Source organism: Chlamydotis macqueenii, chromosome 3 (genome assembly GCF_036417535.1).
Source record: "Chlamydotis macqueenii isolate bChlMac1 chromosome 3, bChlMac1.mat, whole genome shotgun sequence".
In the NCBI taxonomy this organism is placed as follows: Eukaryota; Metazoa; Chordata; class Aves; order Otidiformes; family Otididae; genus Chlamydotis; species Chlamydotis macqueenii.
Window position 1 is genome coordinate 104,131,618 of NC_141558.1, and position 27,080 is coordinate 104,158,697.

General features: G+C 39.6%; 1 protein-coding gene across 1 annotated transcript; it reads left to right on the top strand.

The window, feature by feature from the left end:
• The first annotated feature begins 308 nt into the window (after positions 1–308).
• On the top strand, positions 309–26,873 carry LOC104478661 (plasminogen). Its single transcript, XM_010119071.2, has 19 exons — positions 309–357; positions 3,199–3,334; positions 4,129–4,235; positions 8,748–8,862; positions 9,907–10,070; positions 10,626–10,755; positions 10,879–10,997; positions 12,798–12,960; positions 13,804–13,934; positions 14,758–14,917; positions 16,394–16,584; positions 17,565–17,713; positions 18,437–18,530; positions 20,423–20,540; positions 21,294–21,368; positions 21,862–22,002; positions 23,480–23,586; positions 25,386–25,531; positions 26,574–26,873. Exons 1-19 carry the CDS (start codon positions 309–311, stop codon positions 26,730–26,732), a joined length of 2,454 nt encoding a protein of 817 aa, XP_010117373.2. The 3' UTR covers positions 26,733–26,873.
• The last annotated feature ends 207 nt before the right edge of the window (positions 26,874–27,080 follow it).

Sequence of the window (27,080 nt, forward strand, 5' to 3'; positions counted from 1 at the left end):
ACCATAGTCCCCATCTTTACTTTACAAAGTAAGGTAAAGCAATCTGAGAACAAAAACATGACCCGCAAAACATTACATTGCCTTTACATTTCCCATCATCCAGTACAAATGATTGAGTCTGATTTGGTAATCCATCCAATTCAAGGTTGTTTCAGTGGCCACACCATCACAAAGGGGGTCACAGCATGGGAGAATGATTAACTTAACCTACCTGCCCTGTTTGTTTGATGCTCCCTCACTCCAGTGCGAGTCAATAAAACTTTGTGCACCGACACACACAACTTCCAGCACCCGCCAGCTGGGCCAAAATGAGGATTAGCAAAGCTGCCTTTCTCTTTCTTTTCTTGCTCAGCTCAGGTAAGAGTCCTTTGCTTTCCTCTTGCCTAGGGGAGATGGGGGCCAAACGCTTGCAAGCTCCATTTGGTGAAGGTAGGTCCCCAAATCCCTGTGTTGCTGCTTACCAGGATGACGATGGATTTGGGTCTTGCTGGCCAGTGAGAGTTGCTGTCGAATAAAGCAAGAGCTGTGGTTGCCTCAGTGTCGTCTTTGTTAGCAACAGCTTTTGGTGTCTCTGTGGGGAACTAATGGCTCCCTGCAAATATGCCTGATGGCCAGAAATGGGGGCATCTTTGGAAAGCAGCCCCAAAGCCTACTATTAAACCCACAGCAGTCAGTGAGAGAGCTATCTTCAATTTCAGTAGGCTTTTTTTTACATCCTAATGCTGTTTTTACTGCCAACCACTGCTAAGCAAAGCGATCCTGATTTCCATCCTTTACGATAGGAGTTTTAAAGCTGTAAAAGGAAATATTTAACAAAAAATTAAAAATTAAAAAAATTAAAAATAAAAAAGCTATTTAACATAAAATTAAAATTAAAAAGCTCCTTTGCAGTCCAGCCATTTCAAGTTTTCTGTTGTCAAACACAAGAAAAATTTCTGCCTTGTTTTCCTGGGAGCAATAGGTAGAAAGTTAATCTTCAGTAACCCAGATCAACTTTTTCAGGAATATGTCTAGAATTCTATTTTACAACTCCAAAAGAAGATAGTTGTTCCACTAAAGGTAATATAGCTCATTGTACATTGTATTTACAAAGTCTGTAAATAAATATTCCCCATGTAGCATATATTTCAATCAGATTTCAAGCCAATATCATATTTTCTAGTACTTTAACTTTTCATGTCATTGTATGGCACTTAAATGACTTTTTAAAAGTACTGTTAAAAACATATCTGTACAGTTTCTATGATTTTCTAATAGCTCAAACATTTAACATGACAGAATAAGAGGGACATATTGTATGATTGTGCTGGGTTATAGAAGACAGATTATAATGTTATTTTTATTTGCTCATTGTTATCAGCTCTAAGTCACTTGCTCCAAAGTGATGGTTCACAAAACTGCCTTAAATCTATTTTTTATGTCTTCTGGATTAGTACTGGTCAAGTCTGGAAAGATACATATATAAAAGAAGAAATTGGTTTGCTCACATATATTTGCATATTCTGTTCAATTATCATGTATCATATTTGAGTTTATAAAGACCTGGACTTCAGCCACAATAATACATTCCTTATACATTTTAAAATCTGTGTTCTTTTCTATTGTGCTCTTTTTTTTTAAGTTTACACTTTGCAGTGTTTTTCAGGCAACAAACATCACATTTTCTTTTCTGTTATCTTATCCTCTGCCAATCTGTGCTGCCTTTTAGCATATGCATGTCATCCAAAATCTCATGTGTTTAATCTTAAACCAACTGAAATAATATTTTTTTTTTATGGTCACTGAAAAGGAATAGTATCCAAAGCAGAGGTCTTCGGACAAACATATAGTTTTAAGCCAACAGATTTTGAACAGTAATATTTTCCTATTCTCGTCCTCTGCAATTCTGGAACAGTGCTTAGTAAAAAGGTCAAGAGAAGAAACACTTGTTTGCTGAGTCCATCTGGAGAAACCGGGAGGCTGTTGGTGCTCCACATAGTCCCACTGTAACAGTAAGATCAGATATGGGAGGCCTCAGTGTCAGGGATTTCTTAAGACATGCAGATTTTATAGCATTGAACCAGCTCTGCAAACAGTCACAGAAGATTGCCCTCAGGCAATTAATCATCTTACTTTCATTAATGGCCCAAATACCTTTTATTTTATATGAATATATGTCATGTGGAGGTAGGTGATGGATGACTTTTATGTCATGGGAGTTAATTACACTGGAGTGATGTTGCAGTGAATTGATATAAGTGTTTGGATAAAGGAAAGATTCACGACATTACCTGTGAGAATGCCGTATGAGATTATGAATTTCCTGTGTCTGTCAATAATAATCTAGCTTGAAAAGTGAAATAATTAAAACATATCAGCTGTGTAACTTCGTAACCTGCTGCTGGATATGGCTCAATCTTTTGTGGAAATTAGGAACAGAAACATAGAATCTTTACAGACATAAAGAAAAATTAATTAGATGGCAAACTTCATTGTGAGCAACATTTTGGAGCTAAGCGTTAAATGTATTAGCAGGTACATCATATATATCTTATTCACGTGTAGTTTTCAAATATAATAATACTAATTGTTTTACTGATTTAAAATCTTGGGTTAATTTGTTGCAACAGAGATGCAACCCGGCAGATTCTTTAGTAAGTCTGCTCAACTCATTACAATAAAAATAATAGTGACCATTGTGAAAGACTATATATTCATCTTATGATTGAGATTTCTTGCTCCAGGGCAAGACATCTAAAGACAAACAATTATTCAGTGATCAGTAAAACTGTAGTGGTTGCACCATCCCCATGGGAGGTCACAACCTCACATCCTCCCAATTCACACTTCTCCAAAACTTTAATATTGCTATCACTTCTCTTCATCTTTCTCTGACTGGTGGTTTTTTTTGACACCATCCAGTGCCTCTTTCCAGTCCCTCTCACTCTTGTTTCACATTTCTTATTCTCAGCTTCAAACCATACATAACTTCATTCAGACATGCCTCTCTACATCTCTCTTCTGCTGTTTTATCCTTTGAGATGCTCCAGTCACATAGCTGTGGTTGTGTCAGGAGACAGAAATTCCTCAGAGTTTATAATATATTACCCAGAGTTTCACAAAATAAATGGTGTCTTCACCTGTGAATGCTACATAGAAAATGAGACTCAAAGGCACAGATCTTATTTTTAAATTCTGATTCTTTTCCTTCCCTTGTAGTGAAAGGAGATATACTGGATGACTATTTAAGAACAGATGGTGTTTGGATACTTACTCGAAATAAACAGTTTTACACGACAAATAATGAAAAAGAATGTGCAGAGAAATGTGAAGCAGAAAGAAATTTTAACTGCAGGTAATTTCTGTTGAATCTTAGAATCATAGAATCATAGAATGGTTTGGGTTGGAAGGGACATTTAAAGGCCATCTAGTCCAACCCCCTGCAAGAAGCAGGGACATCTCCGACCAGATCAGGTTGCCCAGAGCCTCATCCAGCCTGGCCTTCAGTGTTTCCAGGGATGGGACATTCACCTCCTCTCTTGGCAACCTGTTTCAGTGTTAAAATTGTGTCATTGTGGGTGTCTGCATATTGGTGATATTTTCCTACTGTTGCTCAGAATCAATAACCCCATGCTGCTGCAGCTCTCCCTACAGAAATATCTCCCATGCTTGTGCCTTTAGTTTGTGGCTTATCTCCACTCATAAATTACCACAAGGTCAAGTAAAGGGTGGATTTACAAGTTATTACTCATTCTACAGTAAATGTTAAAGTTCCCGTAAGAGCTGCTTACCTCTCTTTACTGGATGCTGCCTTGTTTCACAAAAGAAGGGTGAGATGTTTCTAATTCGTTGTAGGGAAAGGCACTAACCTGAGCAGAGAGGATGCTGTTGATAACATTTTGCCAATGCAGTAACTAGCTTCCCACACAGTAACTTATTCATGGAGTTATACATCCTGATAAAGTCAGCCACTTAGAGCAGTAGAAAATGTCAGTCTCTTACTCAGTGTCTCAAATACTGAGTGCAGTATCTGAAAGACATAAGTGGATACAAGAAAGTGCTAGTAAATTAATACTTTATAGAAAAATAGTTATTAGTTGAATAATTTGAACTGAATTAAAAATATTGCTTCCTTCTCAATTTCAACAGGGCCTTCCTATTCACCAGGAAAAAGCTACAGTGTTTAACACTAGCTGAAAATGCCAAAATGACAGTGACGTTCAACAGCACGGATGCAGTTCTTTATGAGAAGAAAAGTACGTATATAGTAAGATGCTACACATTTACATGTTAAACCTATTTTAACTGCATCCTTTTGTTCTCTGCTGCAGTGTTGGAGCAAATGTTACAGGTGGTGGCAATTTCAGTGTGGTGGACCCATTATGAACTGGGTCAAAAATGCCAGAGAATTTCACATATCGCATCAAGGCTCCTTATAGTTCAATTCATATTTCACTGCTTTAGTCATGTATTATTGGGACCAGGCAGAATAAACATACTCCAAAGCAAAAATCATGCATTCCTCTGCCCCTTAAGTATTTGCAGTCCTCTGCTTCATGGAGCTAGTGGAGTCCTTGGTCACACAAATTTTCAAGACTACAGGATTACCTACTTCTATTTACCCACTTCTCTAATTTTCTGTGTAATAATTCCATCAAGAATTATTTGACTGAAATAATTTGACTTGTAATTGTGGGAGTTTTTAAATTATAATCAAGTTTTCATGTTTATTAAGCTGTTTTGTTTATGCTTAGTTATTGTATGCCAGGTTCACATAAGTGGCTTGGTTTTAAGATTATTTTTGAAATTAACTAATTAATGTTTTTCTAAGTTTTGAATAGATGCTATATATCTGGCAAAATAAATATTTTTTAAACTAGACTATCTTCATAAGTTTTGTGGGAACATAAATAATGCAGTCACAAACCCTAACTTCAATGAGTCTCTGGGAAAAAGAAAGTTCCTAAACATTTCCGTTTGTTTGAGAAGACAGTTATTTTCACTGTCATTACAATTCTGAAGCATTTGAAAGATAAACAGAAAGCTGAAACTACATGAATAATTATGGCGCCAGTCCCCTTTGCCTTATCAAAGTTTTAAATAGAAAGCAGTTCATGTCCAAATTCCCAGCTAGTATAAACTGATACAATTCTGATGAATTCATTAACATCTGCTGGAGATCTGGCCCAAACATAACAAAAAACTAGAATGTTAGCATTTAAACAGCTTTATCCTAATTCTTCTGCTACTAGACTGGATAATGGGTTGCCAGGTTCATGGCACCAGGTGCAACTCAATTTGTAACAGATATCTTCAGTAACTACTAGCTTAACCTCTACCTATGAGGCAGTGACATTTTGTTCCTGTGGTGCAATATGTGTTCTTGGTGTCTTCTTTCTGTGCTAATGACAAGTGGATTTTCTCATTAGTTTTCCTGAACTTGCTCATCAGGCTGTATGTGCCTGTCATGTCGAGGGTCCCCCATGTGTGGAGGCACTTATCTGGGTGTCAGGCCCAGGACAGAGACACGGTTACCTGCTGTCCTTCCGCAGGATGAAACTACGTGTCCCACTTAGGCACGGCGGGCAGCCACCTCTCTTGCCCTCACTGCCATCACTGCATCACTGTGTGGGCTGTCAGAGCAGATGTATTCATCATTACCAGTCCTTTGACGTGACTGGGTGACCATTTCTGACCATTTTAAAGTAGACACTGGGTCTTCTCAGCTTCCACTGCAGACTAGGCAGAAATCAAGTCTCCTTCGTACTTAGCATCTATCAATGCCACTGAAAGCTGCAATCAAGCACTGCCACAGCTTGGACTGTAGGTCATGAATGCCCAGTTCTTTCATGTGGAATCTATTTTCTCTTTCCTTGTTTTTATCTTGTGCTAATGGTGGTGGTTCTTTGAAACGACCTAACCCATACACCCAAACCTTACAGCAGCTAGGTACTAGCATGGGAAAAAAACATCTGCCTCACAGTCTCTTCTTTTCATCTGATGAGTTATCAGACATCATTTGCTCAACATCCAGCATTCTTACGATCTGCAGCAATTTGGGGACTGCCTCCCTCATCTTCATCTCCTGCCATGTTCTGCACTCTAGAAGACCCACCTTTGACACCTGTGACACACATTGACTCCTTTGGCCATACCATTCAGCTCCTGTGCTGGCGCTATGCAACACATTACCTCTGTTTTCTTAGTAATATCTCTTCACAAGAGTCTGCTTCATCATGTGTTGCTTTTAGCTCTAGCAGCCAGAAAATCGGTTCTTTCATTTTTTTTCAGATGATAGTTTTACAGTGCCTGTTTTTTTTTCAGACAGCAGATGTAGAGTCATCTTCCCTCTATTTTTCACTAGCAGGAATACAAGACTATCTCGTTCCTTCTGAAATTCACAGGTACTATTGCCAACATCTTTATGAAGCCTCTGGATAATCCAAACGACAGCATTTTGTTCCTGTAATGGCCCAAATCCACCTCAAACCAGAGATGTTTCTCATAAGGCTGTTAAAGTACATTGTAAAAGAGAGACTTATCTTCCTAGAAGCAACATAATTATCACAGCCAGTGTCACCTAGCCTGAACTTGAATTTGTAAATAAAGACATTTAGTGTCCTTAAGCCTCAGAAAGGTTTTCTGTCCCCACTGTGGCTCCTCAGCACCAGGAAATAGCTGCTGTAAAACTCCTTTCTGCTGAAATATGATGGAATCTGTTCTGCTTGGAAAAAGCAATCTCGAGGACATTTTGTGACTCTACCACTCCCTTAGGTTCATGGAGAGTGCACAAGCTCACTTATGCCTGACTTAGACCTTGGAGTTTGTAACAGCTACTCTGGCATCAGTCTATGGCAGAGCTTATTTTCCTTGGGATTGGATTCAAAATATCTGTATAAAACATCTACTTTAAAACCAAAAGGTTCATCCCCCTGTGAGTATAAGAGTTTGTCCGGCTGTCCTGGGCCACACAATGTTGGGCACTCACATTTTCCCCCACCACAGACACCTTGAGATGTGAATGCAGGCCATACAGACTGTCCGTAGTTATGAAGGAAACTCCATGAACATATTCCCAGCAGTTACATTTTTACTTTTCTTATGTTAATGGCAAAACCCAGTATGAGGAATCCTCTTTTGACTACAACCTCCTTGTTAATAGTGGGAATAATCCACAAGGCACAGATACATAGCTTTTGTGGGCTACACTCACTACATTGTGTTGAGTCAGATTTCTTCCCACCCGCACCTCCAAGAATGCCTTTTCCTTTGGGTCTAATTGGCCTTGCAGAGTTTAAGAACCTTGTCATTTTTACTAGCTCAGTGGCCAACTGGGATGCTTATCCTCTTGTAGGGGTAATAATCAAAGTTTTGGCACTTGTTGACTGAAATATTTCTTAAGAATTTGGTTAAAGACTCCTCCTTCTTTACAGAGCAGTTTCCCCAGTCAAACTTTAATTTTGTCTCGCCGTATAGCTTGGTTTCTGATCCTATCCCTCTTTGGAGGAACACAGTCTATCAGGGGCTAAAGGCCACCAGAACAAAATCCTATACAGGATAGAAAAGTAGAATAGACTTTAGAAAGTCAAGCAGAAAGAAGCCATGCTACTAAAAATGCTGTTTAAGAGGGATCAAATACCAAGACCTAAATCCATAGTGGTATCCATGTGCCATTTGAACTGGGAAGTTAGTTCCTTGTCTTCATTCCTGATTCAACTATACATAGCCTCCACCCCCTCTCCCCAGGTGTCAGATGCGTCCACCTTTTTTCTTTAGACAGACTAAAATCATTCAGGAGGAACCTGGCAACATCAGAAAGTCCAAGGGCAAGGCTATTGACCAGAGATGGTCATGCTGGGACTTGCTCCTGGAGCATCAGCATTAAAGCAGCAGTGACAAGACTTTTGGGCGCTCCAGTAGCACCCTGACAAGCAGGCAGCAGCTCCCACAAAAGCTCCTTTTGGTAAGACACACAGCACAGACATTTGTAGTCTCAGTCACACACTGTGGCAGCAGTTATTATTGCAAGGTGTCCAAACAAGGCTCAGCTTTTCTATCAGATTGGTCTCCTATTGTTGCTCTGACATCTCTATTTTAGATTTGAGGGCTCAGGGGGATTCTTCTTGTGCAAAGAAATTGCTGGAAGGGAAATGAGGGTCACTACCAACAATAATTGGAGATTTTTCAGTGTCTGTTGCCCCTAAAAGCATCATCAACATGCTTTGCATTCTCTCTGCCTTGGAATCCCACTAGAAAGCACTTGGGAATCTGAGGCTAGAGGAATCAAAGGTGTGGGGGCCACTTACGTGACAAACCTATTCTGATAACTAAACATCCTCTGACTTGAAGGGATACTTGCATGATACCCGTACTGCAAATGTGCTTGTGAACAATGCATTTCAAAGAATCTCCAGCTGTTGGTGAAAGCCCTTCCTTTTTATTCCAGTACTATGAGAGTATAAGTATGATTTTTCTACATGTTAAAACCAATTTTTACTTGTTGTATCTGTTTTCTTCACTTGATTTTATTAGCTTTATAAAAATGCTTCAGGAATTTTACTCTGAGGTTGTTTAATAGTTGCTAACTAATTTGTTTGAATATACCTTGTGGAATCACATCTCTCTGCATGAACAAGGGGTGCAAAACCTATGGGTAAAACATGGTTCGTTGTGAACTGATGAACTTCAGAGTTATATCTGCAGATTCTCAGTTTCAAGAGATGCAACACTGGAACACCATTGAATTAATAATGCCAATTCCATTTCAGTTTACCTTCTACAATGTAAAAGAGGGATTGGGAAGGACTACAGAGGAATGGAAGCCAAAACTCGGAGGGGTATTCCGTGCCAGAAATGGGCAGAAAAAACACCACACAATCCAAAGTATGGCCTTACTTGTATTTGTCTTCATATTGTTCTGAATCTTTTCCAAGTTTCCCCAGCTTCAGGTGTATAAGCAACTTTACAGTCCATGTTATCAAAATCAGTTGTCAGGTGACTTTCTAAGACAACTTTCTCTTCATCTGTCTTCTTGTCTTTGACTCTACTGGCAGAGAACTGCAATGGTCTGAGTAAGGAAAGGGTGCCTTGTCAGCTAGAGAAGTAGTCTCTAAATGCTAGGCCTCTTAAGAAGATGAAAAGTTCCTTCTATCAAGACATGATGAAAATGTTGCTATCGGTGACACTAGGGCCATAATTTCTCTCTTCTGTGTAAAGCGTGAAAAAAAAAAGCTGTGCTATCTGTCCAGCTCTATGACCTCCTGCCTGCCGTACAGAGACAGTCAAGAAGGAACATCCAGCAAGGCATCTAAGTGCCCAAGGTACCTGCCCAGGGAGAGTTTTCTCAAAGCTGGCTGCCACTGGGCTCACTGAAGCAAGTGTGGAAGCAGAGGGCCTGTTTTCTCTGACTTATGTTGAATTTTTTTTTTTTTGTTATTCTAATGAAACTTGCATGTGCTTGTTTAGATTTTTTTTTTGTTTAAAAGCTATTTAGTCTTCTCTGGTAGGACTGCTATAGGAAAAAGCCTTGGGTCACTTGTTTGAAAGGATCTAGTTGTGTTTGGTCAATAGTCTCTAGAAATATTGCACTCCTAAAGTATCTGCATTGTGAACAGAGCCACAGGCCATAGTGAGCTGACTAGATCAGATGGATGCAAATATTAAAGACGATAACCATCCTTTGAGACTGTCATAGTCCTTACAGGCTGTAAGTCCACTCATCATTGGTGACTGGGACCAAGCAGAAGCTACTAATAATGGTAGTTACAGAATGTTTTTCAGATTTCATTTATGGGTTACAATGGGGAATCTGTTTCTGTCATTTTTACTGTGAAAGAATAGAGCCCACAGCTAGCTGAGCAAGTCAGATGCTCCCCTTCTGCTCCATTAAATTACTGGGATTGAAATAGAATTTTAATACTATTACAGTTACACACCTGAAAAACACCCCAATGCAGGACTGGAGGAAAACTACTGCAGAAATCCCGATGGGGATGGAAGTGGACCCTGGTGTTACACAACAGATCCTGCTACCAGATTTGATTACTGTAACATCCCAGAGTGTGAGGACCAAGTCACGCACGCTGGAGAAGGTATATTTACTTTTCAGGGAAGGAGTGTTGAAGGAGTGTTTGAGTAGGCAATATTATTCCTGCTATTTGCTCTTGCTTTATTATTGAGGATTGGTTTCAAATGTTAATTTAGATCAAGCTGCAACTTAAGAAGTTACCAACACAAAGGTTGCCTTCCCTATTGGCTCCAGTTAACAAAATAATTTTGTAAATATGGAGGAATTGAAAATTTTTAATCATTTCCTGATATTGTCCTGCTCTTTTCCCTAGCAATGTATTTAATTTTAACAACAGTAAAGATTGACCCAACTGCTGTGTTACATACAGAACTTCCATTACTATCAGTACACACAGATATGCGACAAAGTTCTCACTCCGAATGATGTGTATCCCTAAATCTTGATTCATTTGGCTAGGTTGTAATGCATGATCTATTGGATTCCTTTCATCATTAGCTGGAGCAAACCCCTCTAAAAGAGCAAGAAATTTGTCTTCTTTCTGTTTTCCTTTCAGTGTAGCCTTCCATTAATAGATCACAGGCTGGTGCAAACCTTGCTTTCTTTTAATTCTACCTAGGACCTACAGCGGAGTGCATGCAGTGTAATGGTGAAGACTACCACGGAGAAGCTTCCAGGACAGAGTCTGGGCTTGAGTGCCAGCACTGGGATGCCCAAGAGCCTCACCTGCATGGATTTACCCTGAAACAGTGAGTCAAACTCAGGGCTGAATTCATTCCCACAGTGCCTGGGAGACCCTGCCTGCAGACAGCCTGATTGCTACAGCCCGCCATAGCTGAATCACAAGCTTCTCTTTCATTTTCAATGTGCAGCTTTCCAGAGAAGGATCTGAAGAAGAATTATTGCCGTAATCCTGATGGCGAACTTCGACCCTGGTGTTTCACTACCAGCCCTACTAAACGCTGGGAATATTGCAACATTCCTCGTTGTAGTGAGTCTGATTTCCTGAAGTCACTCCAGAGGGTAGGCTCATCTCGGTAAAATGATGCAGAGAGAGGAAAGACAAGTAATCACAGTTCTCAGTAACCTGAGGAAATCATTGTGAACCAGGGAAAGTGCACATTAATAAACAGAATCACTCACTAAATTTCTGTTACATAAAATCATGTAACGTCAGTGAGAATGCAAGTGTCACAAAGTGCAATAATGCCAGAGATGTTATGGAAATCCTAATTTATCTTCAGCCACATTACTTATCATTTTACCCGAGAGGCAGGCCAGTCAGGTTAAATCAGGTGGTAGTTTTCAGCCGACCTGCTAACTCAAAGAAAACACCTCAACCACCATGCCCATACTGTGATATTTTGCCCAGATCTGACCAGCACTGCCTTTTTTTTTCTAGCAAGGGATAAATCCTGAGAAACAAGTTCAGGCCTTGAGAGAAAAAACGGGCTTATTGGTGAGCTAGCTTAACCCATTAAGCTGAGCACACTAAATCCAGACGTTTCCAAAGTACTGAATAGCTACAGAGAAATGCTAATAGATTAGCCTTGCCATTATAGAACTAGACTGCATTTTGAGAAAAGTTTTTGTGTTTTCGTCTCTAGAGCTTGCTTTCTTACACATCTGCACTTGTCAGTGCTCTAAGCAGGAGCGTGTGTTTGCTAGATATAGTTCGCCTCAGCATGCTCAATTACAGAGGGAAGAATGACTATTTATAGACTTCTGCATGATAATGTAAAATGTGAAAGTTACCATAGCATCTCTATTTTGTGCTTAAAACTTTAAGAAAGCTTAAGGAACAGACTAAACTTTTAACTTCATACTTGACTCCATGAGAAATTCCATATACAAAGTATATATAATATGTATGCACTGGAGATTCATTTTCTCTCTGCGCTCTGCAGCTTCTGTGCCTCTGATGTTACTTCTCCTTTCTTTGCTGTTCCCCACATGCCAGACCAATTAACTTTCTTTCACTCCTCCTCCTGCCCCACTTTCCCAATTCACTGACACCAGAGGCTCAGCTCTGAAGGCTGTTTTGCTTTCTCTCACTATTTCTTCTTGGCCCTTATCCTCTCTGCTCTTCCACCGTACCCATGCCTATGATATTAATGTGCTGCCTTCATCCCACTTGTTTTTACAAGACTGTACAGGACTACTTACAGCTTTCTCAGCTCTGCTCTCAAGGGACTGCAGGCACAAAGTCTGGCTTGACTCAGCAAAGCTATTTACTGACTGCTGTAAAAGGGCAGACGTAGGACACCTATCTGGCAGCCTGACCGCTTGTGAAAATGTATGCTTTGGGTTTGCCGTGGCTTTTGACAAATGTCACTTCTGCTGAAAGAAAAAAATGCATGTTTCACATTACAGAAAACAGAGGGAGGTTTAAATATCTTTGAAAGCACTGTCTAGCTGTGTCTTTTCTTTTCTTTTCTTTTCTTTTTTCTTTTCTTTTCTTTTCTTTTCTTTTTTCTTTTTTCTTTTCTTTTCTTTTTTCTTTTCTTTTGTTTTCTTTTTTTTCTTTTCTTTTCTTTTCTTTTCTTTTCTTTTCTTTTCTTTTCTTTTCTTTTCTTTTCTCTTTTCTTTTTTCTTTTTCTTTTTTCTTTTCTTTTCTTTTCTTTTCTTTTCTTTTTTCTTTTCTTTTCTTTTCTTTTCTTTTCTTTTCTTTTCTTTTCTTTTCTTTTCTTTTCTTTTCTTTTCTTTTCTTTTTTTTCCTTTTCTTTTCTTTTCCTTTTCTTTTCTTTTCCTTTTCTTTTCTTTTCTTCACATTTTAAAAATCCTGTTACAGCTACACACCCACCAGTCTCTGGCCTGGGCTCCCAGTGTCTTTCAGGGAAAGGAGAAGACTATCGAGGCAGGATAGCCATCACCGAATCGGGAAATACCTGCCAACACTGGAACACACAGTTTCCTCACAAACATGGCTGGATTCCTGACAGATATCCCTGCAAGTATGCTGAGCCTCGTCATTTTAACAAATGCCAAAGAACATCGTTATTCCTTATAGATCCAGATGCAGAGGCAAGAGTGGCACAGGTTTTCTGCAGCTCTTAATTTTTTTCAGCATTCCTTTTTTTTTTTACCACCTACTTTATTCTCAGGTACTTGTGTCATCTGTCTCCTCCACACCCCACTGCAGAATTATAAGTATTTACTACTTTGATGTTAAAAATCCCCTGGCTGAGTTTTGGCACACTCTCAATGTGTTACTCTTCCAAAGAACAATACTCCAAAGTCCAAGATACTCTAATTCATCCTCGTGCTCCAAGATCAGAGGAGCTGGATTTGCAGAACATTATCAATGGGCAAGGGTAGCTGGGACTGACCAGGCTTTTAGCTCTGTATTTCGATCCTGTGGGTTGTGAAATGGATCCTGCAAGTTTTCCTGGGCGTGTGAGACCATCTCCATCATCACAGAGCAGACAGCAGTGTGCACTGGTGCTCATATATGCATGTGCTTCCAGGATCAGTTTGTGACATCCAGCCTCGCCTGGTTCTTACCGTAACGGTCAGGTACACCAATGGTTTATGTTTTGAAGTCAGCTTTTACTGGCCTCAAAAACAAGAGGAGAAAGTGTAAGCATTGGAAAAGTTCTTCACGTATCATCAGCATCTAGACTGGAAATTCAAAGGCTGTTGATCAGTCCCAAAATAGTGGTCCATGATGTAATTAATCTCCAAAAAGAACAAATGTAACCACTGAGTTGAGTTCTGCATGCAGTAGTTGTTAATAGTCTTGCACACAACTCTTCTTGATTTCTATGAGTAATTTAAAGTCAGTGTTTCTGTTTCAGGGGCTTAGAGGAAAACTACTGTAGAAACCCTGATGGAGAGAAGAGGCCTTGGTGCTACACCATCAACAGCAGCGTTCGGTGGGAGTATTGTGCAATTCCCCACTGTGATGGGACAGAACAAGAGATTGCTGGTATGAGTAGTGGAGAGTACTTGAGATCAGGACTTTAAAACAGTGAGAGACTTATTGTTTCTCATTGTAAATGTGTTAAATCTTTTTTTTCAATTACTTTGTCACTGTTGTTAATGCAGTTTTTCTGCTTGGTATGTTACAAAAGATGCCAAATATTGGATTTTCAATGATTAAGGAAGTGCAGTGAAGGATGTAAATCACCAGCTGACCCAACAGAAGAATTATAGGATGAAAGAGGCTTATTTTTTTATATTCCTTTTTTTCCCAAAGGTAGAGCATTTTTAGCAAGTTAACTGAAAACTGAAAAACAGGTTTAAAGAGATGAAAAAGTGCTAAATAAAAGAAATTCACATTTTTTGAAAGTAGCCACAAAAGAGAGGGCAGGAACTTCCAAAGTAATAAAAATCTCATCTCAAACATCCATTGATTTATGCACAAAAAATAACAAGAAAGTCTTAGTGCAATCAAAAGGATGATAGAGAGATTAAAGTTTAACATAATGTCAATTCTAGAAATATATCAGGGGCAAAATCACTAGCATCTAATCTTTGAGAATTTTTCATGGGACCTTTCTGATCTTTACACCAAAATGAAACTGAGGGGTGAACCTTCCACTGAATGGCATCTGACATAGGAGGGTAATCTGTGAAAGTTTTCTAAATACCTTTGGAAATGCTCTTCTGCTTTTCATGCTGGCCATGATGCTGTCTGTATAAATGAGTCACTTGTTTTTGTCAGCCTGTGGGTTTGATGCTTTATTGTGCCTACTCAGTAAGAAAATAAAATTGTGATGCAAAAGACCAGTTTCTATTGTTCGCTGCAGATGTGCCTGTGCAGGTTCCTCTGTCAGAGGAGTGCTACCGAGGCAAAGGCCAGAGTTACCGTGGCACAACTTCCATCACTGTATCAGGAAGGAAATGCCAGGCCTGGAACTCCATGTTCCCACACAGGCATGAAAAAACCCCGGACAGATTCCCAAACGCGTATGTTTATTTTGCCTTTTCTTGCTTTATCTGACAATGACCATTGTTGATGGTGTTATCTTTGCACATCTATGCTTTAAAACACTGCCAGGGAATGTATTTATAAGAGAGAATTTTTCCAAAATGCAGAAACATTTTATGTTAGTCTAATTTTTTAAAACTGCATTTTCTTCTTATTTAAATTCTGAGTAAAATACAGCTGTCTCCCTTTACTCTTACATCTGAGCTTCTGTAACCAGCCTTGGGAGACTTGCATCCGGAGTCTGGGCATCTGCTGAAATATGCATTTTGATTATGAATCTGGGACCTTTGTGGTGGCCTTTCTACTTATTTCATCTGGGGAGAACACAGCACTTGTGCTGCAAAACACACAATCATATACATTATGATTGGAACTACCATTTAAGTGTTCGTTGTAGTTGGAATTGGGCACCTAGAACTTCATATGCTGGATTTTCCCCCCTGATTTGTCTTCTTCAGGCTAACAAAACTGAACCGGTGATGACTTAGAGAGCTAATCATAATTACTAATGTGCCAGTTAATAAGGGCAGGAAAGCAACAAGATAACAATTGCTAGGAAATCCATCATTGCTTGGTGGATTACAAGTACAAGCAGGAAGGCTGACACTTTTCTATTTTGTTTCCTTTTTTATGATGTCACCCTAAACGATTTAAAAAAAAAATTCTGTCATATTTTGGCAGCAAAAATACTGATGTATACTGAGCATCCTCAGAGGGGATGCTGGTTTTCACAAACATTTTTTAAAAATTGAAATCGAGCTGTGAAAGTGTGGAATTAATGTGTTCTGGCATATTCAGAAAAAAAACATTTCAATTTTTTTTGTTTTGTGACTGTGCTGTGATTTAGGATGGGGAAATACTGCAACTCTGCAAATCATTAAAGAAAGAAATTCGACTTCCCCTTGCCTCAGCAAGCACAGGCATGGGAGTGCTCCCACTGAATTCAGTAGAAGAGGTTTTTGGGGGAGGTCTGTGATCATTTGCCACTGTTCTGAATATGAGAAAGAACCCTTTGACATTTAAAAATAAAAATTACGGAAAAGCATAATTGCCCACCGGTAGTATGGATCTTCCTGCATATTAATTACTAATTCACACGTTCACACAATTGTGTATGCTTATACATATGTGCTTAGAAATTAAATTATTAACATATTGGGCATTTATTTAGCTACTCAGCACATTGACATATCACAGCCAGAATTTAAGCCAGTAGTTGAATTATGTTTCCTTATGTATAAATATATTCATGACTCTGATGTACAAATGAAATACAACTTTCCATTCAAATCACAGCCATAAACGTGTTTGCGGGCAATAGGGTATCTGGCAATAAGTACACAATTAATAAATATATTTATCTCTACCTAGTACAGATCCACATCTTTTTGGCAAGATATTCCTATGACTACTTTCAGTCTTATGCAGCTGGACTATTGTACTTATTTTTGCAGGGATTTGAGGGACAACTATTGTAGAAACCCAGATGGTGATAGCAGCCCGTGGTGTTTCACCACTGACCCCAACATGACGTGGGAGTACTGCAGTCTCAAGAGATGTGATGATCATACACAAGAGCCCGCACCAAATGACCCTCCTGCAACGATGGCACAAAATGTTGGCCCAACTACACCCACCGCATCTGGTAACAGCTGACTAGAAGTGTCACCTCCTGTAGAGTCTGTGGATTAAGTAAATAGCAATCTCTCAAAATTATTCTTGAGTAGGACTGCAACAAAACAGTCACATCCCTCCTTCAACTTTTGGATCTGTACTGTTGACTTTTGCAGCAAGTACTCTTTAGTCAGTTCATATCCTGTAGCCTATATCATTTTACAGTGCCTTCTGTAGAATATCTTTTTCATTTAGGGGAATGAGAGGAAAACAGACAAAGTTTCTAGTGTTTCTGTAGCAGTATGCTATTGAAAGACAATCACAGTGAATGTTGTTATCGGAATTTTGCTTGTGCTGTGCTTTATGTTTTCGGGAGGTTGACCTTAGCTGCTTATATTGTTCATAGACAACCATGTTTTGCCAAATGTCTGCACCAAGAGAAACAAGTTTCTGCTCTGATCCGCTTAATTACTTCCGTAATTAATATTCATTGGTCAAAGTGGTGTGACTTTTCTGAATGTATAGTAGAGCTTTACACAGATTATTTACTTTGCAAAGGAAGGTGGCAGGGTTGGGTACGTTCCTAAATGGAGCTGTGTACTCTTACTCACATGCAGCAGAAGAAAGTACCTGAAGCAGTGTCCTTGGAAGCTAAAGTTGCTCTTTCAGTCTAATGGGCTGCCAACTCTGAAATATGCTTCTCTCATGGAAGGTGTTTACTGATACGAACTTAGCAAGAATCTTGGAGTCTTTTCAGATATTTGCAATATGTTATACAAAATGTTTAGCCTGAAGTTTCTCGAAATTTTTTCCAGTTCAGTTACTCTGTACATCCAGGAAGACATCCATCTTGACAAACTAAGAGATCACATCACAGTGAACGTTTTTGTCTTTCTTTCTGCTATAGATACTAGAGAGTGTGCAAGTCCTAAATGTACTTAACCTGGCTTGTTTCTGTTTACCACCACCACATACAGAACAATAATTTCCTTTTTCTCTTTTTTTTCACAGACTGCATTAACGGTAATGGTAAAGACTATCGTGGCACAGTAGCAAAAACTGCAAGGGGCAGGACTTGTCAAGACTGGAGTTCTCAGAAACCTCATAGCCACAAATATTTCACTCCTGTGACTCATCCAAGAGCAGGCCTGGATAAAAATGTAAACAATTGCTAATGCCATTGGTGTCGTTGAACATTGTCTCTGTTCTCCATGAGCCCCCAGTAAACCCTTCCTGTTCAGTCCTTATAGACCAGGTTAAACATATCTGGAAGTCTGATAGTCCAGACCTATAATAGTGTAGAAGAGGGAAGGATGCATTTTATATTACCTAGGATGTTGGTACTTCAAGCACAGAGGTACACAGTGAGGTTGATGCTGACAGGCAAGCAGCACAAAAGAAATCATACAGGACTTCCTTGATTTCTGCAAACCCCAAAGCAATGTCTTTGCTGTTTATCACGAACTAAGAACGCTTCTGGCAAATTCACAGAGGTGACCTAATTTGCTTTCACTGACTTCAGAGGAAGAAGGATTAGGCCAACAATAAATGTTTTAGTGCAAAGCACTTTGGCATCCTATGTTAAACTTTACTTCTCATGAGGCCTTAAAAAGCACTAGAGCTAGGGTGACTCTTGGTGGATGAAGAAAATTACAGCAATTTTATAATATTTTTCTAATTTCACCTAATGGTTTTGAGATACAGGAAAGAAAGAACTTTGCAATCAGAAGAAATAGAAAGCATTTAACATCCTGTGGAAAAGTAGTTGGGGGAAATAATTCAACGTTTTAGTTTAACACTTTTTTTTAAAAACATGCACTCATAGACTTCATTCTGTGGCTAACATTTAGAGTCTTCATTCTCTATCTTTTTAATTATTACAGTATTGCAGGAATCCTGATGGAGATGTAAATGGTGTTTGGTGCTTCACAACAGACCCAGAAAAAAAATGGGAGTACTGTGAAATCCCACGCTGCTGTAATTATCCTTAAAGACTTTTCTGTCCTCCCTTTCTACAACTTGTTATGACAGTTACAAAATGTTTTCAATCCAACCATAAAAACCGCAGTAGGCAGTAGCTTTAGATTTAAATTCAGGTCTGTATGTAAGGTTGACACAATCTGTGTGCTCTTTGTCATCAGCGAAGCTAAACACTCAAGAGTTGCTGGCTGAATCTGAAATATCCAGCAAAGCTGTGAAGAGAGGTATTCTCGCCCTGGGCTTCTCAAACACAAGAGAGGAATTCCTTGGCAATCATGCCAGTCTTTCCATGGAATTTGTGGCAGACTAATGCCTCGAGAATCTGCTTATACACTTTCCCTGTTAGTTGGGAGCACCAGAGAGGACAACTTTTGAAACCCTTTTCATCCTCTGCTGGCTTAATTTTTACTCTGATCTGGATGTTAAAATAATCTGTCTCTAGATATTTTGCCTTTCTTTTGGGATAGAGAGTGAATTTGCTCCTGGTTACTTTATGCACATTTCCTTAATTATTTACATCTATTTTGGGACAGTAATCAGTACACTGAGCAGGTACAATGTTTGCTGAAAAATTCGTCAGCAAAAGAGGTTTTACCTTATGTGATGCCCTGGCAGTGGACATCAATAACCGCTGTAATGTACTGGGCGTGTGGCTTGGCACAGCTGGCAGTCATCTCATTTGCTTTGCTCTTCTCTTCCTTGCTTGCATTTTCTATATATATATTTTTTTAAATCTATCTGCTAGGGATACAGGAAGTCTATTTCTTCTTCATCTCCTGTATTATTTTTACTATAGAGTATCTAGAGGCCAGGACTCTGCTCTGTTGGACAATATAGCAATACAAAATAGTGAAGAGTAGTCACTTTCTCAGGAGTGTGTGATATTTCTTCATGCTGGCTATCTAATGCGTTCTTCTAAGGAGCAATTCATTGATTGTACACAGTAACTTTGTCAACCAGACCTAAGAGCTGCACAGGCAAAAAGAATAAGGAATGCTATGCAAACAATATATATACCACAGCTGTAAAAACCTGCTCCTTGGAACGGCTGTAGTGGACCTTCAGTTTGAGATCTTATCTCCTTTCGAAACAGCCTTTTAATACTAGATATTTTAATCAAGGTGTAGAAGAACCTTACAGCCTCTTGCCTTTGATTACTTTATTAATTGTCTCATACTGTAACTAACAAATTTAACATCTATCTCATCACATGCATCCCTGGAAAGAGTTACTTGGGTCCTTACTGAGCACCCAAGCCCAATCCATTTAAAAAATTTTGGAGAGATTCGGATTAACAAGAAAGAAGAGTGAGCAGTATGAGGGCAAAATTTAAATATTTCATTAAAAAGTGTCAGTGGCTCAATTTTATTTATAATCTAGGGATTGATTTGAACTCAACCAAAGTGTAGAAATCAATGTTTTAAAGAATTTAGACACTGTTATTATTGTCGAGGCAATAAACTCTTCCATTTTCTTTAGCTCTCTTTTCCCTTCAGCTTCTTCAGCTTTCTTTAGCTCTCTTTTCCCTCCAAATTCCCTACAGATTTTCTTTTGGGGATGAGGGTCATTGTAGTTTTACTTATATTGTCTGACTACATCCAAATATTTGACATAGTTAACAATTTTTTTTTCTGGGTAAATTAATGTTTTATCATGTCAAATGTGATATATTAGCCCCAGGTTTAAATGCTCAAGGTAATGATGATATAATAGAGTCTAAAGGTTCTGGTTGTTTCTTTACCCGTAGTTTTTATTAACCAACATAAAGAGTGAAAGCCTAATGAAGATTAAAAAATCTCTTACACTCTTCTCTTTTCATCTGATTGCACTGTGGATGGCATTACAGAACTGTTTTAAAATTCTCCATTGTAGCTTTTCTTATTCTGTAGCTTCTTCTGAGCATGGCTGTGGAAAAGTCCTAACGAGGAGTGAGCAAACCTGTGGGCAATATAGCATGTGTGCGGCATCCCCAGGGTCTTGGCCTTGGCACGTCAGTCTCAGGACGAGGTACTGGTATTCCTGATTGTATCATGATCCGTGAGCACAGGGTTTAACAGGGAACAGGTTTTAGAAAGAGACTGACAGGAAACAATGCATATGCTTCTGGAGACTGGCCTTGGTTTCTGTATAAAATACCTTAGCATGTATTTTTTTTTTTTGTAATCATAATGTTCACAGAGAACTACTTATTGGGTCATTAGTCCCAAACTCCTCACTTTCTCTTGAATCTCTAGATGGCAAACTTGAACTGCAGACATTAAGTATCCCTTTATTTACTGAAATGGAGAAGGAATAATTCCCACTGAGGATAATGACAGTTAACTGCATTTTGCATTGGGGGATTTAAGCCTAGGAACATAGCCAACAACCTCCAATGTATATGAATGGATTTTGGTCCACAAATCAGAAGGATGTATCCTTTTATTAATTGCTTATCAGGGCAAACCCATTACATCCCAAGAAAAATTGTTAGGAAATATAATTATTTTTATTAAATTCCTGAAAGCAAAACTGCCCTGTTGCAAAAATTTCACCTAAGTGTAAAATTTCCATGTCTCTCATGTTCTGGAGCAAATAAAGCTTATCCTTTAAATCTGCATTTGATTTCTCTTGCCATTGGCAAAGTCAAGCTATGACTGATAAAAAGTTTGAATAAGGAGTATATTGCTTGTTTGCTATTATTTCCCATTGTGCACAGCATAGATGGTGGAGAATTGACTGTGCAGTCTTAAAGGAATGTGGTTGTCTTCTCTATTCCAGTACCAGCGTGCACCATTGTGCTGGCACTCTGATCCATCCACAGTGGGTTCTTACTGCAGCCCAGTGCTTGCAAGAGTGAGTATCCGCTAGAACAAGTGACAGGCATTTCCTAAATCTGTGTAAGAAAATCAACATCAACAAGGCTCTTTCTTTACTTCTTATTTCCTGTCTTTCGTGCCAGCAAGCTGATTTTCATCTTCTGTTCGTGTCTCAGTCAAACAGCAGCAGAGCACAACAGAGGTTGCTTCTGTTTGTCTGCCCTCTCCCCCACCCCAAAGCATGCCAAAAAGGGTGCTAATAGTGTGCTGGTGCTAATTGCACTTGGAAAAAATGTGGCTAGCAGCTGACCCTTAGGGCTTTAGGAGTTGTGAACACTGCAAGAGGGTACCACATTATTTACAGCCCGTGGGATTTTTCACTGTCATACAAATCAAACTTCTATGGTCAGAAGCAGCAGCTTGACCACCTTGTTAATTGCAGTTCTCCAGGAAAATCACTAAATTTTGTAAGAGTGACATTCCTGATTACATGTATGGATGTATAACCTTGCCACTGTCATTTCTTCCAGGTCAACACAGCCTTCTTCCTACAGGGTATTTCTTGGGATACAGAATCTCAATGCAGCAGAGCCATCCCTGCAAATCCAAAGTGTTCAGAAAGTATTAAAGGAGCCAAGTGGAGCAGACATTGCTTTGCTGAAGTTGAACAGGTAGCATTCCAGTCCAAGTTTTGCACCTCTAACAACTTTATTCTGAAATCACAATTTTGCTTAGCGTGGAGTTAGCTCTCAGGGGCAGTTGTGGAAGGTATGAGAGCATTTGAGAGTCCCTGTGAGTCTTAGCATAGGCATCTGGTTCAAGAGTGAGCTCTGAGCGTCTCTCCTGCTGAATGACACTGTTGGCAGAACCCATGTGAGCTTCTTACACAGTTTAGGAAAGGCAAGGACCAGTTAAGATGGGAGGTATAGTCATGGGGAATTCCCACTCTCCACTTGCTAGCAGCAGCTCCACTGAAGCAGAAAGGGTGGAGGCAAAATAAAGCAGAATTGTGTCTGGAGGATCTTGTTTGGAGACTTTTCCTGCTCAGCTTTGAGGGCTGTGAGCCTCAGCTGAAGTTTTGCCCACGAGGCACCACAGCTTCTGCATGGAGCAAGTAGAAGTGTTCAGTTTCCCTAGCAGTGCCTGGCATTTCATGGAACCATGTGAGAGTGGAGATTTGAGATCACCATCTTTGACTTCAGAGGGCTGGAGGATAGAGTTCAAAATGATGATGATGACGTCATGAGGCACAACTGTAGCTTCAGCACAGGAGCTGGTTAGCATCTCCTACCCTCCTGGACTGCTGCGTTCATGTTTCATTCAGATTTTTGTGTTGGAGAGATCTTTATTTTAAGATGGGTCGGAGTTAGTTTTCCTTAGTCTCTCATTCCTTGAATTTTCTTGGGGCTCATGGCTACATCTGAAAGACCATAAAGAATCAGACAGTCCAAAACAAACACCTCCCTATGCATTTTCATCTTCTGCAGAACTGCTTCCCAGGGCCCTGTCCACTCCATGTCGAGCTTTATTCCAGTGATGAAGCCTCCAGGCACAATGTTGTGATAAGAAAGAGTTTTATTTTGTTATTTACTTTATTGAGGTGCTAGACTTAGCAATGTGCAAGGTACTGCATGATGTCACCCACAATTATATCACCCAGTAACCAGAGGAGAAAGGAATTTTCCACAATGTCAGCTGTGTCTGCTTATTTACCCATTGATCCATCCTTCTGCCCTCCTGTGAAGTCTCTGGAAATGTCCACAAAGTCTGAGGCAGGGAGGATCTGAGAAAAGTCGGGCTCACACCGCCTGCAAGGGTTGCTAGGGCTGGGCTTGGGCTTGTGCATGTTCTTATACAGACTGCCAGGGTAACCAGAGATCAGTGCTCTAGCACTGTGCTCCAAACACACTCACACTGTGATTGTGCCCACAAATATATCCCAGAGACTTTCAATTGCTGTAAGCAACCTCTTTTTTTTACTAAGTGACCAGACACCATCTTACAACAGTCTATACAGTTTCAAGGCACCATCACTTTCTCCACCTTTCCACACGCCATTTCCGTGCAGAGCCTTCTGAGTATGAAGACTGAACAAGTTAATGATATTTTTTCTAAGGATGTTTTAATTATTCTTTGTTTGTTTTCCAGTCCTGTAACAATTACTGACCGTGTAAAACCAGTTTGTTTGCCTGAAAACAGTCTGATGGTAGAAAGAAACGCAGTATGTTTTCTAACTGCCTGGGGAAAAACAACAGGTAAAGCATATTCCGTGCAGTTGAAAACTTAGGAAGGTTTTCAAATCCTATCCCAAAAGAAATGCACTCATGGGACCTGAAAAACACATTTTACTTAAGATTTAACTAAGTCAGAGGTCACCAGGCATCATTATTATTAATATTTCTTTCTCTCAGAGCTTCATTTTCGCCCCCTCATGGCTCTCATAAAGTGAATTCATAAAACAAGTGAAAGGAGAGAGGAGAATTAGACTTAGGACTTTACCACCTTTTATCTCTGTCTATTTTGGTCTTTCTTCAGCTTAGGTATACACTGTATTTGCACAAATAAGGACAATACTCAGATAATGCCCTTGCCTTTAATTTTGACTTTGAGGTATGATTTTTTTTTAACATCCAAATGAAGCTTCCACTTGCCTTGCTGTAGGCTAAAGATTACTTTTTGCATAGGCTTCTGCAGGGACCTACATTCACTCCAGACAGATAGGATATACGGGCAAGCACTAGCCTTAAGACCTTGTACCTGAGATAAGATAGCATCCTGGAAATCATGGTGCCTTTGAGTCAGAGCTGCTCAGATCCAGCCACCTTTGGGGCACAGGCAAAATGAGTTCAAGCTGAAGGATTTTAATGTCAATAAACTCCTTATCTGAATTTTATTCACAGTCTAGCATTAAAAACCCATGTATGTGATTTTCTGCTGCCCACCTCTCACTCCATCTGTGCTGAGGGCTGAGAATTCCTTATCCCCGTGGCTTCCTGCAGTGATCCTGGCATCTGCCCTCATTCAGTCCCAGCTGCCGCATACATGTTTGGCGTTGCTGAGCTACATGCAAGGGATGGCCTTCCCACTTCCTTTGCCAAATAGCGCTTTATTAATACTCCAGCTATAAAATGAAGTCAATCGATTCCTCTTTGTGTGGGCATACACAGAACTGAAAAAAAAAAGAACATGTCCCTGTCCCTGAGTTTCACCGTAAAAACCTTCCACATAGATTGCAGTCTCTTTTTCCCATTCTTATGCCATTTAACTAAAAAATTGATGCTATGAAAATAATGCTTAAGAACAATCACTCTACTTATTAGTGTAACTCATCAACATTATCAAGAAACACTTTTCTCCAACATTTCCAATGCGCTTACCTTGCATTTTTCTGTTCAGCTTGCCACACGGTGGCAGCTGTTTCCTATGTTCTAGCGATCACAGCCTCAAAAAAAAAAAAAAAAAAAAAAAAAAAAGTAAAAAGTACAGGCCAGATTTCCTCTGGAAATACATTAGGATGGAGAAATCAACAGATCATTGTTGCCTTTAAGCAGTGGGAAAGAGTGTCCTGCCGTGTCATGTCATGCAACCAGTTAATGAAATTGGCAGGGAAGGGAAGAGAGCCAGAGCTCCATATTTAAATAAACTATATTTTGGGAAAATTCAACCTTGACTTCAGGAGCATCTTCCTTGTCTGGAAAACACTATCTTTAGGCTTCAAAGAGTTCAAATTAATGTAAAGTAAATCCAGGCTAACATTCCCCCCCCCCAGAAACAAGCCATTCCTACCGCACCATAATGAAAACTTACTAACTGACACAATGTCTCAGAATACTAATAATCTGGTTTTATTTATTTTGTAACACTTTGCAAAGAAGAATAACCTCTACTTGTTGAGGGTAGATATGATCCAAGTACAAAATTTGAAAGTTTTAATAAGGTCCTACAAGGAGCTCAGAGAGTATGGATCCCAGTCTTTTCATTACTGAGGCTTCGCTGGAGCCCCATGCCTAAGTTACTACCTATAACTGTTATATTTTCTTGGTTGTTCACCAAGGTACTGATACAGACAACAGATTAAAAGACGTTGAGTTCCCGGTGCTTGAGAACAGAATATGTAATCGCCCTGAATTTCTGAATGGAAGTGTCAAAAATCATGAATTTTGTGGTGGATTTACTTTTGGAGGCATAGAAAACTGCGAGGTAAGAATAATATGGCTTTGCGTGTAAGCAGGTCAAAATAAATAATGTGTACCTTCAAGGCTCAGAAAAAACAGCTTCAGCAATTCAAGGCTTCTGCATGGAGCACAAGAACTGAGACACATACATACCATTTTTTCTTCACTCACACAGTCAGGCAGAATAGCAGGGAAATTGTGGAGGGTAATTTCGCCTTCCTTTCAGAACTGCATGCTGACATATCCCACTCATAATAGCCTACTATTGTGACGACCCCATCTCACCTGAAATAAAGCCTCTGGTACACTTCCTGGACTTTCCTTTGTTCCTAGAGACAGAGGGGAAACTAGTGACTGTTTCTGGTGCAGCCTGGAGTTGTACCACGTCTTTATTTCACCTCTTGATTAAATAAAGCTTGAAGTGCTTCCAGTTTTCTAATTTTCACAAGTATATGAAAAAACTTAAAATGTGGTTTTCTTAATGGAGGGCATTGTGTTGGGAGCTTCTCAATAAAAAGCTGTTAGCTACTTGGGGACAGAGTCAAAAAGCAAATTCTGGTCTGTCTGAGCAGGTGTTCACAACTGCAGATGGAAATGATGTGTTTGAGAGTGTGGACAGTGTATTCATTGACAGGCACACAAATCACTGGGCATAGGTCTATCTCCTGCCATGCCTGGATTTTAAGAAACATCATTATAACAATTATATTAATTTTGTCCAGGATCAAGTAGGTGAGAGGATGTGGAAAACTGAGAAACTTCCTTTTTTTGTGTGTAATTGGCTTCACGGTGATCTGGGGATGTTCCCATATCCGTGATTGGTGGTCGGGTCTCTCCTTCAGACCAGAGGAATGACCTGGATGCTTGGAAACAACTCTTTTTCTCTGTGATTTTTTTACTCCAACAAGAGTAATAAAACACTCTCCCTCTCTGTACAACCCTTGCCTCAGTCATATTTTGAGGCCTTCAGAGTTAAAACAGTATTATTCCTGCCAGTATTTTGCTGTTTGCATGTGTAGTGTCTCCATCACTAAAAGAGTCACCTTGTTCTCTCTTGTCCTACCTAGGCTGAAGTTGGAGGACCTCTGGTCTGCCAAGATAAGGACAGATTTGTCCAATATGGCCTCACTTCTTGGGGACTGGACTGTACCCAGCCATCAAAGCCTGTCTTTGTCCGAATTCCCAGTTTTGTTTCTTGGATCAAGAAGGCAATAGTTGCCCACTGAATCTGGAAGCAGTACGTATGACAGAAACAGCATTCTAAATATGGTTTTTAAATTGTAATAGTTCATAGGAATCTTAAATAAATATCATTACTGGCTGAGCATAAGTAGTTATTGCAAAGCAATAGCCAAGCTGACCAATTATTACTGTCTGCGTTGTGCCTGGGTAAGTCAACCATGTTGCATGTGGCAGCAGCTGTAAAGTGCCTACTTCACCCCTCTCTTTTGAGACATGCTCTAACTCATGAAACTGTCTTCCGCTTTGTTCAAACACCTGCTTTTCTCCTCTGTACATGCAAGCAGTTGGCCTATCTCTGTGTACAAGGTCTTCCCTATGCAAGAAACTTCATT